General features: G+C 40.9%; 1 protein-coding gene across 1 annotated transcript in view; it reads left to right on the top strand.

Moving 5' to 3' along the window:
• PKD1L1 (polycystin 1 like 1, transient receptor potential channel interacting) overlaps positions 1 to 14,620 on the top strand; it is a 174,504-nt gene that overhangs the window by 86,179 nt on the left and 73,705 nt on the right. Inside the window, exons 28-32 of the mRNA XM_075557310.1 lie at positions 580 to 772; positions 2,569 to 2,652; positions 8,213 to 8,420; positions 10,078 to 10,184; positions 11,204 to 11,420. Coding sequence (XP_075413425.1) covers positions 580 to 772; positions 2,569 to 2,652; positions 8,213 to 8,420; positions 10,078 to 10,184; positions 11,204 to 11,420 — 809 coding nt within the window. The remainder of the gene's footprint in view (positions 1 to 579; positions 773 to 2,568; positions 2,653 to 8,212; positions 8,421 to 10,077; positions 10,185 to 11,203; positions 11,421 to 14,620) is intronic.

The raw sequence follows: 14,620 nt of genomic DNA, 5'->3' as shown, positions 1-14,620 counted from the left end.
TACTTCCTCACACCTGATGTCCTTTCCATGAGACGGTTTCACCTGGTAACATAGCTAAAGTCCATGAGACCAAGTCCTGCCGCCCTCCTTTCTAGAAAATAACCTGCACTTCCTCTAAGGCAGATTGGTTTGTACTTCTGGGAGTCTGTGGTATTTTCAATATTCTTCACAAACAGCAGGATTCAAATGCATCAATTCTTCCTCAGCTTTCTTTATTCGTTATCCAGCTTCCACATGAATGAAAATACAGCTTTCAAATGGGAATACAGTAACTTGGATCCCAAACTCACAGCCATCAAGGCAGTTCCAACTCATTGTCCTACCTCATAGGACAAGGTAGAACTGTCAGAAATGTGTTTCTGAGACCTTACATCTTTACCCGAGTAGACAGACTCATCCTTCTCCCTCAGAGTGACTGGCAGGTTCAAACCACTGACCTTGTGGTTGTCAGCTCAGTACACAGCACTCTAACTACCAGGGGTCAGGCACACCTTAAGTCTAAAGGTATTAGGTTTAAATTAGAAAATGTCTTTTAGCCCATTTTAGGTTAACTTTTTTCCCCCTATTTTTCTGTTCTAGAGTCCACCTCAGGTTATTTGACCTTATTGGATGCTAGCTATGACAGAACATCTTCAAACAAATATTTAGCCAGCACAGTGAATTATACAGTGGATTTCCAGTGGATCCAGTGCCTGTTTTGGGATAAAGGAAGGTGGAAATCTAACACCTTTCCCCCAGAACCAGGAACTTCTCCAGATAAGGTTAACTGCAGGTACAGACATAAACTTCTGAAAGAATATGTGCTTCTAATCAGTGATGATATTTTCTTTTGCATTTGGCCCATCCCTGGATCCTTTACTGAATCCTACTTTCCGACCCAAATGAAAATGAATAGGTTTGGTTTGTTCAACTCCAGCTTCGTCCATCTCTTGTTACATATGTTGTGTTAGCTGCCAGCAAGTTAGCCCTGACCCCTGTTCAACCAGTGAAACATGTCCCCACGATTGTCACCCTCTGGCAGTCACTGACTGATCATTGCAGCAAACAGCCGGGCCCATTTTCCTTGTCCTTAGCTCGCAGCACACAGCTCACCCCTTCAGATGGGTGGCAGCGTCACACGATGAGCATTAGCCAGGAAACAAACCTGAATCTCCCACAGGAAAGGCACGAATTCTACCATTGAACCACCTGCCTGCCAGTGTCTCCGAAAATCCTCTTGTCTGCAAGTCTTTGTTTCCTTCGTCTTTGGAAGTCTCATAGATACAGGGTGTTCTAGACAATATAAATGCTCTTCACACTCACTCCCTTCCCACGAGACTAGTATGGGATCGATATTGAGCAAATATCTATTAGAAGAAGGCATCGATAGATGGACTAGTGCTCTGGATTGGTAGATTGTATTATTGTCAAAGTCTTGACTCTCTTTAGTAGCGAGTAGTGTTTAGCCAGGTGATGGGAACCTCTGTTCCCCCCCCCCCATGTGCTTGACTCCCTCACCACATGGAGAGGCTGTGAAGGTGAATTTTATGATGCAAGAAACGTCTCTGCATAGGCCCTGGGAAACCTTCAGGAATCTTTGGGTCTATAAGACATATATTCCAATTAGAAAGTCTTTATTAACCAGTTATAAAACTGACAATTCTATTACAGGTTTGAGTCACTCATTTTTGTTGATATTTTTAAATTAGGATGAGAATTAACTAATTATTTTGCATATTTAGAAATAGAAATACTTTTCTCTTAAGAAAAATTAATCCATAAGGAATTATGATTCATGATTGCCTTAAAGAAATCCAATATGTCAAGAGCATATCACACACCAGTCAGATTTGTAAGCCATTTGTTACTTTGTTAATGCTTTATTCCTGAATTTGTATGATGCCATTCATAGGAATCCACTGGAACATGCTGGTAATGGCCCAAGAGTTCACTTCAATATTAAAACATTCAATAATCCATTAATCTATCATCCATTCACTCACAGTAACACATCATCCTCTGCTAGGCACTTTCCATTAGAACCAAGGATATAAAATGACTACAGTATGGGACTTGAGAGGATATGAATAAAGAAGGAATTTTTTTAATAGGAGAATCAATGATGGCTATCATGGTAGCAGCTTTCCATTATAGAGTATTTGTAAAAGCAAGCACTGGTACTTGGGAAAAAGCTGACTAGTTGACTAGGGTAATTCAGAGCTAAGTTGCACTTTGAATCTAAGTCTCTCTGATACTGAAGATTCAAGCTGAAGTGTGGAGAGGGCTTTGATCCAGCTGTTTGCATTCTGCTCGGAAGTCTAGAGAGGGAACACCTGTGTCACAGATAGTGTGGAGGATAGCCTCAGTGGGGACTGCGTACTAAAGGCTCAGAGCCAAAGACGTCAGGTATATCCTGAGAGCAGAGTCACTGTTTCTTAGGTTTCAACTGAATTCTGGAACTAAGTCTAAATCATAAGGTTATAATTATTGAAACTTGTCTTCCTCTTTTAAGCAGTGCATAATAATATTACTAAAAAATGGCTGTTATCACAGTTGAATTAGTCTTTCTAATTGGTATTTCTCTCCTAGCTACGATCACCTCACAGCATTCACTCTTGTAAGAAGAAAGCTGAATGCCAGTTTTGAAATGAGCGACATTTCTACTTTACAAAGGTAAATTCTATTTCATAAACCAGGGAAAAAACAAGTAAGATCCCAAGTTTAATCCAGCAGTGGAAAATTAATAATTAAACAAAATTATATTTACATGTTAAACACCTATCTATTTATATCTACCTATCTTACAGTCTCTAAAAGGAGATGCATAAACTTCAAAAGGGCAGCATGAGTTGCATGTTTTTAAGCTTAGTATTAGTTAAATATGAATTTCGTTAATCATTACAGGTTCTAACAAAAAGCATTATTTTTGTGGTGTCGATTTTTAGCCCTGTCCCTGGGTTACTTGGGGCCCTGATTCATAAAGTTGGGTTGGATGGACCACAGGAGCTCTAGTTTCTTAGATAAGGTGTTCCACCATATTTTCAACTATTAAATTATACTAATTTATAAACTTATTATCCTAGCTTTCAGTCAGAGAAATTCAGACCCACAGATTACAGCATAACCTTTAAAAGGTAAAAAATGTTTGAAAAATAATTAGGAATTCAGAACCTTTCAAGGGAAGCTGTATGTGGACCAATGGTGGCGAGGTGGTAATGCATTAAGCTGCCAATCACAAGGGCAGTGATTTGAACCCACCAATCACTCTGCAACCTACAAAAGGTTCAAAGGTTTGGAAACTCCGAAGAGCAGTTCTTCTCTGTCCTATAGGGTCACTGTGAGTGAGAGTCAATGAGATGACCACACTTCTTCTCTGTGGGATGAAAGGCTGTCCTGTATGCACAGAGACTATAAGTTGGGTGCAGCAAAGCCAGCGCACAGCTTGAGAAGAGTGCAAACTAGAAAAAGACATAGAAAGGCACCTAGAGGGAAGGTGGGAGTACAATTTAGAGCAGTGAAAATATAAGACTTTGTGGCAATTTTCATAAAATTTTGAAGATCTAAATTTTTGCCCTTCAAATTTTGCAGTAAACATTTTAGAACACTTTTTGTTCAGCATTTTACTTCTTTTTTTCCATTTTATTGGGAGCTCTAGTGATATTATAATAAGCCGTAGTTCAATTAGATCTAAAATGATTGTACCTTCGTTGCCACCATCATTTTCAAAACATTTTCTTTCTTTTTGCACCCTTTGGTGTCAGCTCCTCTTTATCCCCACCTTCCCTTCCCCTTGTTATTATATTAGCTATTATTATTATTCCTTTTTATCCCGTATCTTACACCACCCAATGTACCTGATCAACTGCCGTTCTGCGATTCATTGTCCTCAAGTGGCGTTCCCCCTCCCCCAGGCTCTCTACGTAGTAGATGGACCTTCAGGAATTGTAATGGGAGTAATGATTCCCTTAGGGTGCAGATAGACACATTTTAAGAGATAAAATGCAATGGATAATTCAAGTTAAATGTTTTAGAGTTGTGGATGACTCTAAGGTTCTTTTGAATAAAAATTTTAACTTCTTAATGAGTTTCTCTGCACAGGTAGATATATTGGAACATTTTCATTTTACTAAAGGAGCTTGAACTCTGACAGATCCATTTTGGGTTTCAGAACATTTGTATCTCTGTATTAGAACCTCACCACCAGTCATGGTTATGACCCATAGTGATCCTGTAGGACAGAGTGGAACTTCTTCTGTGGGTTTCAGAGGCCGTACATCTTTATGGGAGCAGAAGGTCTCATGTTTCTCTTGCGGAGCCATCGGTGAGCTTGAACAGCTGACCTGGCGGTTAGTAGTCACGCACGCAACCCACTATGCCATCAGGTGTGCTTATTCATTGCATGGGAACTCATTTCTGCCCCGCTTTATGATAACTAATGTACTGCTACTCAGTTCTTAGTAAAGGTGAAATGATACTTGGGGAAAATTCCAAACTGATAAAATTTTCACCATTCAAATATATCTTTGGTCAAAGGACACCGAGGGGAGCATAAATGGACGTAAATATTTAGTACAACACAAACTACTTTAAATAAAGCCAGTGTGCCCGTCCTCTATCTCAGGCTAGCTAACACTCCATCAAAATACCCTGCTTCTTTATGAGTGAGCAGAGTGAAGAGTGGTGTACGGCATATGTTCTGAATCTCAAAGACTGGAGCTGATGGGGGGGTAACTGGTATCATTTTTGAATCAGCAGGTCAAATATATTCATTCAATTAACACCTACATTGCTGATACTACCTGCTTTGCCCACTTTGGTTTATGACTATTGTAATAGTCCAATTACTCATAGCTTCCTCTTTCTCTCTCAAGTGTCTCTATTTGTATTCAAAATGCATCCCATTGTTATAGTCATTTTTGATATGGTGTTGCTGTCAGGGGCCCTAAAGTTGCCTCTGACTCATAGAAATGCCAAGTACAATAGGACAAGCTGCTCAGTCCTGTGCCATCGGCGCCTTCACCACCGGTATGCTTGAGCCTATTGTTGCAACGTTCTGTCAAGCCGTCTCAAGAGTCTTTTTCTTTTCAGTGGTTCTCGTGATACCACATATGAGGTCTGTCCCTTTGCCTGGGACTGGTCTCTCTTGATAACATGTCCAAAGCACATGAGATGAACTATCCTCACTTAGAAGGAGTGTTCCGGTTGTACGTCTCCCAAGACAGATTTGTTTGTTCTTCTGGCAGCCCATGACGCTTCCAACCATTTTTGTCAATGCAATAAATCAAATGCATCGATGCTCCCTCAGTCTTCCTTATTCATTGCCCGGCTTTCCCATGCTTATAAGGCAATTGGACATACTATAGCGGAGTCACTGAGACATCTTTAATCTTTCGCTCTTGAAGGAGGTTTTGTGCAGCACATTTTCCCAATGAGATATGTCATTGGATTTCTTGACTGCTGCTTCTGTGTGTCTTGATTGTGAATCCAAGTTCAATGAAATTCTTGACCAGGTCAATCTGTTTTCCATTTATCGTTATGTCCACTGGTCCAGTGATTGTGCTTTTCTTTACATGGAGTTTGGTTTTTTTGCATCACTGTGTTCTTGGAGCTTCATCATCAGTGCTGTATTCTGGGATCCTCATCATAAGTTCCACAAGTCCTTTTCATTTTTAACAAGCAAGGTTGCATCATTTACATATCACAGATTTTAATATTTCCATATTATTGCTCAAAAAACCCACCTTCTTGAATTATATTTTAACTATTGATTCTTCTTTGTTTCCAACTTTTACATTCTAATTGCAAGTAATAATCAAAACATCTTGTTTATATGTTTGATCAATTTAAGACTGAAGACGTATAATTGATCAATTTCTTCATCAATAGGTTGTGTTGGTGCATAAATTTGAATAATCTTTGCATTGAGTGGATTTCCTTGAATTCAGATAAGCATTATTCTGTCACAGACAGCATTTTACTTCAAGATAGATGATGAAATGTCCTTTCCAACTGTGAATGCCATGACATGCCTCCTGATTGTGTTTTTTTGGCATGGGAATGTATACAATGTTCTGATTCAAAATGTTCAAGCCTAGTTCATTGCCGTTCACTAACACTTGGACACTGATCATCATCCATTTCATTTTTGGTGATTCCACATTTTCCAAGATTCATATTTCATCCATTTCATGTTCTGATTAATCGTAAATGAATATTGATGGAATAACCTTCATTTTCCCCTGAGTACTGAGTGTTTATGCTTTCTTGCTTATATTTATGTAATAGGAAACAATTATACTTTACTGGTTGTTCTGCCAAGTGACCTGCAGATTGTTAATTGCAAGGTTGAAATTGGAATTTCACCCCAGCAACCACTTCCATATAGATAGGTTCACTGAGTCAGAATCGACTCAGTGGTGGTGGTTTTTTTAAAATTTATTTCATAAATCATCAGAATGGATTCTTTTGTAGACTGAAAAGTGGTTCACATTATTCCTAAATTAGGCATTAATCATTCACTAATGCTACATCTTCTGGTACCAGTGAGGTTCATCTACTGCCCGGCAATCCACCCAGTCCTTGATATCACTGAGGGAACAAGGCATTGGGTGGGCCCGTACTGGAGACTTGCAGACAAGTTTAACCCGTCATCTTATACAACCTCAGTGACGTTCTGGGAGATTCACTCAGAAATCCGAAGGTTCTAGGGGCTTAGTCCAGGATCCAAATGAAGGGAATACTGGAGCTAGGTGAACTGTGAGCACCCGGCCCAGCTGATAGGGTAGGATTCAGGACAAGACTTTGTCCTCCTGTAGAAGAACCATGCCAAGCAAGGACACAAAGTGGGAGCTCAACCCTTAGATCGAGTCAATGCGTCCTGCAGACTAAAGGGATACCGTCCTCAACAATGTGGCCCCAAATGCCGACCCTGTAAAATACCATCACTTGTTCACACGACTCCAGCGAGGCAGGGCATCATAGGAGGGGTAGAGTAGCAGCACAGTGGGCTTGATGGAACCCCACTCTGTGGGCCTGCACAGCTAATGTGATAGCCTCTCTTACAAACAAGAAATAGGAGGTGAGTATAGCCTTGAGGTAGTTACAGTTTATTGTGCCAACCTGGCCAATAAACGCATGTGGGGTTAATCGAAGAACGGAGAGATAAATGGTTTGATGAGCCTCATCTTTCGAGTTCTCGGGTCGCTTGCTCTGTGATGGTCGGAACAAGGTACAGCTGCCTTAGCCAGCTCCCTGCTTCAGCTGGCAAGGCTCACTTCCTGCAAGACATCCCTGAGGTGAAGCCACATGGACCTACCCCGATGCAGCCCTGGGTGCTGGAGCAGCCGTGTGGAGACCCCTGCCAGCGCTGAGATGCTTACACGCTCACTGATTCGGCTTTCCTCCTGCTGTCAGCATCATAGTGTGTGTTTTGTGAAATGGAGGAGGACCTTGTGGATTGGTGTTGGACATTTGCATTAATGTTGGACTTGTGGGTTAAAGTGTTTTCTTGGTGCACACTTACCCTTTATATAAAACTCTCTCTTCTGTGGTTCTGCTTCTCTAAAGTACCCGGACTAACACAGGCCTGCAGAGAGAAAGCAAGCAAGCATATTTGAGAGGCAGGTGGGGGACAGAGGCTGTGTACCAGTAGCATCTGACAGCATTTGCTACTGAGAGGAAAAGGACAGAGAGAAGTCAAGCTTCTCTTAAGCATTTGTATATGTAGCACTACTTAATAATAGCCTGAGATAATCATTTTCATATTTCAGAAATAATGTTCTTCAGAGAGAGAGAGATTTACCGAGGACATCATGGCTTTCACATGTGGAAGCTGGGCCAATTAAAAGCTTCCTTTGATTTCAGAGTCCGTGCTCTTGGGTGCTGGTCCCTGGACCCTAGGGACCCTCTGTGCCTTCCAACGCCTTTTTGATTCAGCCTCTGGCACTTCTCCCGAAGGACTCAAAACCAGTCCCAGATGCCCGGAGTGGGCAGATAGCACTCTGCCCTCTCCATGTTTCTCTTCTCAGCCCTATCCCCAACACAAGTCTCCCCTCTCCCACCCCTCCCCTCTCCCCCACACTGTAAGGTTTCAAAACCAAGGACCAAAGGGGGACTTATATGTGTGTGGGGGGGGGGGCGGCGGGCAGGTAACAGGTGAGCATTAAGTCCGTTTTTCTCATAAGTGTTTATTTTCATGTATAATTTACTTTTATTTCTTTCCTTTTATTTACAGACACCCAGAAAACCTGATTCCAAGTGTTTGTATTGTGCTTTTTATGATTCTTTATGCGTTCTTGGTTACTAAAAGCATGCATACAGATCGTCATGAAAGAAAGAAATCCGGTTACATTTTCCTGCACGGTAGCTCCTCGCCAGACCAACAGCTCTATGCAATAGTTATAGACACAGGCTTCCGTGCTGCAGCCCAGCTGACTGCACAGGTAACTGGGGCGGGGAGGGGTGGTTCTGAAAACTACGTCTAAAGGGTGTGGGCAGCCATCTGAGTAAGGACATTTGGAATGCACAATTTGACTTAACAACTGTTGAGTGTGTGGATAAGATAGATACATTGAAGGTATCTCCATTTAACATCAGTAAGCAACCAATTAGAACTTGAACCTTGGACTGCTAGCCTAATTCTAAAAATCACTGGAAAAATAAAGTGCTTCTCATGAGAAGGATAAGGCAGGCCCTTCCCCAACCAAGTGTTCCCGCTTACTGTGAAGTGATAGTAATTAGCTAGCGAAGTACTGTTAGGGACTAATCACTAGATTCGTGGAACAACCCAGCCCCGATGCATGGAAGTCTTCAAGAAAATCTTCAAGACCTGAGAGGAACAGACAGAGTAAAGTTTTGATAAAATACTTCACTTGTGTGAAAAGGTAACATTATATCTTCACTTCTTATTATATCCAATGATAAACTGAAGAGGTGAGAGAATTAAGTGTGGAAAACAAAATTGAAAAACGACTGAAAGACAATATTCAAGCAGTCCCCAGGCCATAAACATCTGACTTACAGATAACTTGTAGCTACAAACCAACCCCATAAAGTCTATAGTATTAAAATTTGAGGTACGTGCAATAGTTGTGATAGCACATGAGCAACACTTTGTGATCCGCATTGAACATTATACTATTAATTATTACTGTGTTATGTTATAAATATTGTAAGTGTATCTCGCAGTGTTTCCTTAATATGTTTTACGTAGAAAGATACTTATAAATTTTACTAAATCAAACATTTGACTGACAATAGACACAAGCTCTAATTTACATACATATTTGATTTAAAGACTGATTTGGGAACAACACTTGTTTGTAATTCAGAGATTGCTTGTATAATTTAGCATGGGAAAAATGTCAAAATCAAGGAATTATGAAGTCGCTTTCTATGTGTCAGGAGCTCTGGTGGCAGAGCGGGTTATACATTGAATGGCTGAGGTCAGCGGCTTGAACCCATTAGTCACTCCAGGGGAGAAAGACAGAGCTGACTATTGTAAAGATTCAAAGGCCCAGTTATGCTCTATCCAAAGGGTAGCTATGGGTTGAAATAGACTCAGCAGCAATGGATTTGCTTGGGGGATTTTTTTTCTTACATGAGAGATTGATAAATAACATCAAAGCTGAAAATTTCTATGTATAACAATGCACAGTGAGGAGTGATATACCCAGCCCAAGACTGAGAATGTGCATTTAGAGATTGCCAGTGTACCTACCCTGCCCTCTGGCTTGGCCCCAAGTATCTGACAGACTCCTCCAGACCTCCTCCCTCTACTGAAGAGAGGAGGCTTATCCATGTCCACTTTTAGATTCTCGAGTGTAGGGGAGAAATAGAATGTCCTAGAGATTCCTGGTTTAGCCCTAGCTTTTCTGTATTGAATGTGTGAAAATCCATCCCACGCTCCTAAGGACCACTGTATCTGCCCTTCTCTCTGCCATGCCACACCGGGTCCTCAACTGCAAGCTCTGGCACTCTGTGCCCAGGAGGGTGGACCTACAGGGGGAAGTTGGGAGACAATATAAGAAGTCCCCATCCAGCATATTCTAGCTTATGACAAAAATCTTGATCTTTCACCCCGTGTCTTTGTTTTATGAGGTTTACATTGTTCTGTATGGTGAAAATGGATGTTCAGAAACCAAAGAGCTCTCCTGTCCAGAGAAACCCCTATTTGAAAGGAATTCCAGGCACACCTTTATACTGAGGTATTTTGAAATACTGTGATATCACTTGAGAATGAGAGCCAGCATTAATGTATACTTATAATGATTTTTTAACTGTAGAAATATGTAGCATTCATATTGAATAGGGACCAGGGTACGTACAGGGAGAGAGACTGGGCTTTGTACTCCCACAAACAGTTACAGTCTGAGAAACTCACAGGGGCACTGTGAGTCATCCTTGACTGGATGGCCCTGAATTTGGTTTGGGGTGGGGGGGTATATATACAAGCAATTTTGTACTTTTAGAATTTGTTATTTGGAAAAATATAGTGTTTTTCTATGGAAAGGGGATAAAAGAAGGAAGGGGAGGATGGAAGGAACAGAGAGGGAAATTGGATGATTAATTCCTTATATTAGTAAAATTTATAATCATAAAATTTTCTGTTATACTTAATTCTTTAAATTATGTCAGGTCATCCTAAGGTTGGAAGCACAAGGTCAAATTACAATACAAAAATGATGGGGTTGAGGTACTAGGGATAGTTGTTAAGATATGAGTACAAACACCTGGTATTTTTATAAAATATGAAAGTACTGAATTAATCTTCTTTCTGTAGAAAACATGAGTATCCTCTGGTTTCTTTATGCTCTGTGTCCTCACTACTAGAATAAAGATGAACTCAGACTAATGCAAGCAAGATACACATAAATTACTGAGATTTTGGTTAAGTTTGGTAAAGGGGAACTAGTAGATATTAAGGGCCTATGTGTACAGTCACTGTTCCTAGGTTGCACCGCCACAGTCTCGGTATGATTTGAGTTATTTCCAAGAATTAATAGTCTACCTCATGAACATCCACAAAGCACAGCCTGCATATGTCCTTAGGCATGATATTTATTATATGTCTGAACACACACAGGATCCCGATGATTCACAACTAGTTTTATACATTTGATACACCCTAGTGCTGTAAGGGTTAAAAAACCCGGCTTTTCTGTACTTGTGGGCCAGCCGGCCCAGCAAATACCGTTGGATGAGGTTCTGCTGCCTCTGTCCTTAGTGTTCCTGGTCGTCTTGGACCTCTTCGGAAGATCCGCCTCTGGCACAACAACTGTGGTCCTTCTCCGAGCTGGTACATCAGCCATCTGCTGGTGCAGGACCTGTGCACGGGGCAGAGCTGGTTCTTCCCTGCAGAGTGCTGGCTTGCTGCGGGCCACGGAGATGGAAAAGTGGAGCGGGAACTCCTCCCTCTGCACCAAGGCCCTGGCTTCTGGAAGGTAGGCTAGGATGAAGGCGACTTCTCCGCCCCACAGAATTACCAGCCAAAGCATGGTCTTTAGCACTGCCTCTTTCACAGTTTGTTTGTTTTTTAACTTACTGACATGAAGTTTGTTTTTTGTTTTCTTAGGTACCAAAATATTGGTACCTTCAATGATGTGGACACTAAGTGATCATTTAAGCACGGATTAGTAGCCTTTTCTAATGATTCATTATTGCTGTGAATTTTTCTTCTTTTAATTTCAATTATAATAACTTTTATAGACGTTGTAGTTGCTGGAGATATATGCTATCCAAGGGCCTGTATATATTCTATATATTAAAGACCTGTATATATTGTGAACAACCCAAACAACTAGTAAACAAAAAACAGACATAATCAAAGGTGGTATAGTATGGGGTTGTGAAATGAGACAGAAATTACCCATAATCTTACAGATCAAACATGAAGCTTTTGAATTTTTCATGTTTCTATCCAATTTCTCTTTATATACTAATGCACTTCATACAGCTGATATAACGATGCTTGTAGATTTTGAATTTGCAATTTAACATTTTAGAATTAAGTATCTTTATAGTTTTATAAAAATCATAATTATTCACTGTCACTATTATTTGATTAACTATTTATCTATTTAGACATTAAAATGTTTCCCCTTTTGTTTCAATTATAGAGTGCATTCTTTCTCAGACTGCACTCAGTGAATTCTCAGTGAATTCTTTCTCAGACTGCACCTCAACTAGGGATAACACACCACTGAGAGTTAACATTTTCCTCACTATTACTAGAAGCTGCCACTGTGCTCGCTTTTCAAGGCCTTCCTGCTGTCAGTGAAAGGGCCAAGCTTTTGCCTTGCCAGTTTCAGACTTGACGGTATCAAGTGAACAAACAAATGAATTAATGTTGTCACAGTTATTTAATGCTCTCATAGCAGAAATATCACAAAGGTTTGGTCTTAAAGAGTATAACTTGATTTTCTCACAGCTCTGGGAGCTAATGTCCAAAGCAGGGTCTCTGTTGTGCCCACTTTCTGTGAGCCCTTCTTCACGATTTCTTAGCTGCTGAGTGCCCTTGGCTCATGAGCAAACCTCACATGTTGCCTGGCTTCCCTCGTGTAGCTCTTTGTGGCGATTCTGTGCTTTTCATAATCCAAAGGTAATTAGATTTAGTATCTAGCCTACACTAGTATAATTTCAACTTACCGATCGATCATATTTTATTACATGCATTATATTGTTATATGAGAGACAGACATACTTCCATTGTCAAATGGCTCCCAGCTCAAACTTCCCACTATTTGAACAAACGGCAAAGTTCAAAAAATGTCAGCTTGGTGTTTGTAACTTTCCTCTGTAGTGGAGCTGAAAAATCACACTTGAAGAGACCTGTAAAGGCCGGGAGGGAGTAAGAGGCGCATCTCCGTGCACACATCATGGGGCAAGGCTTCAGGGTAACTGCCACCCCTTGCATATCCTGCCTGTGTTAGTGCGTTAAAACATTTATCATTGTGCTTTCTCCCCTGCGCTTCATTTGTGTAAAATATTGAAACCTTGGCTCCAAAGAAAGTTCGTGATACCAGCTGTAAAGCGGTGAGAACTGCAATAGAGTTAGAGAAAGACATCATTGTAAAACTTGAATCAGATCGCCTCTCCTCTGATTTGGCAGCTGAATACAACATGGCTAAGTCGAGGTGCTCACCTTTTTGGGGGTGGGGGTGCGGGATACGATTAAAGCGGCTAATGTAGTGAAAAGGGTGGAATTGCGAGCCCGGAAACAAAGAACCCCGACCATTGAGGAGGTTGAAAAGTGACCTGTAATTTGGCTGGTTCAGAAACAACTGGAGGGTGGTATTGGATCAGAAACCCGGGAGGTGGGAAGGCCGACCGCCTGCACCGTGATGGAATGCAGAGTGCGGTACCCGAGCAAGAGGCTGAGGCTGGAGGTGCTCGGCCGCGGCTGGTGGGAAACAGTGCCAGCGGACCACCCACTCCGCGAGGGAGGCTCCGCGTATGGAGGACACCCAGAAAGTCCTGGATGACTTGCTGAACACGTAGAGGCCAAGGGTGTTAAACTACCACAGAGTAGGCTTTTATGGGGGGTGGGAGATGGGGGACACACCCAGTAGAACCTTCTTTCCTACACAGGCCTATGAAAGATAGGCTGGCTCTGCTGTTGGGTGGGAATGCGAGAGGGGATTTTAAAGTGAAACCCGTGGTAGTGTCCCCTTCCGAAAACCCATAGGTTTTTAAACGACAAAGCATACTGAAAATAAGTTAATTGTATTTATTTCCACAACAGTTAACTTTGTGTTAAAGTCCTGGGAAAAACGAATTTACAAGAGCAATTTTTGGGCCTCAGAACCAATTATTTTGGTTTCCCATTATTTCTTATGGGAAAAAATATGTTCAGTTCTCAAACTTTTCAGTGTTCAAACACAAATTTGGAACGAATTGAGTTTGACAACTGAGAGATCACTGTAATCATATATATTATATATAATGCTACATTACATGACATAACAGAAGTCCAACTGATTTCATCACAAGTTACTATTCCATGACCACAACTGGATTAGTGTTTAGCCAAACAACTAGGAACTTAGACTAGTCAAGTTTACACTCAAAATTAACCATTCCAAATGGTTTGAAACATCATTTTTGATCATTTAAATATATGGAAATTCTTCCACACCTCAAAGTGAAGGCTCAATCCAATAGACACTATCCCTTAGATAATTATCCCTGGATAAGAATGACCAATGCTTTACCTGGTTAAATATAAGTAATAATGAGAGATACAGATGTTTTGCAAGCTGTTCTGCATGGGAGCTTTTTATAGGAAATCTTTGCTTTTTCATTTGGTGATGCATCAGCGCATGTAGCTGTGTCCTGTAGCTCAACCACTACACATGCTAGGCAGTTTTTATTACAATGCTATATATTCATTCTGTTCAAACTAGTTTACTGCTATCTGCTTCTGTATTCTCTTTATATTCATTTGAACATATGATTCATTTTTCTATAACAATGCGAAGCAGTAAGCACTGTTTGAAACTTTAAAAATTCAACCCAAGGATCTACATGTGACCTCCTCCCTGGGGGACAGACAACAGAAAAGTGAGTGAAGGGAGACGTCGGACTGGGCAACATATGACAAAATAATAATTTTTAAATTATCATGGGTTCATGAGAGAGGGGG

Source organism: Tenrec ecaudatus, chromosome 9, assembly GCF_050624435.1.
Source record: "Tenrec ecaudatus isolate mTenEca1 chromosome 9, mTenEca1.hap1, whole genome shotgun sequence".
NCBI classification, from domain to species: domain Eukaryota; kingdom Metazoa; phylum Chordata; class Mammalia; order Afrosoricida; family Tenrecidae; genus Tenrec; species Tenrec ecaudatus.
This window is presented reverse-complemented; position numbering and strand designations above follow the sequence as displayed.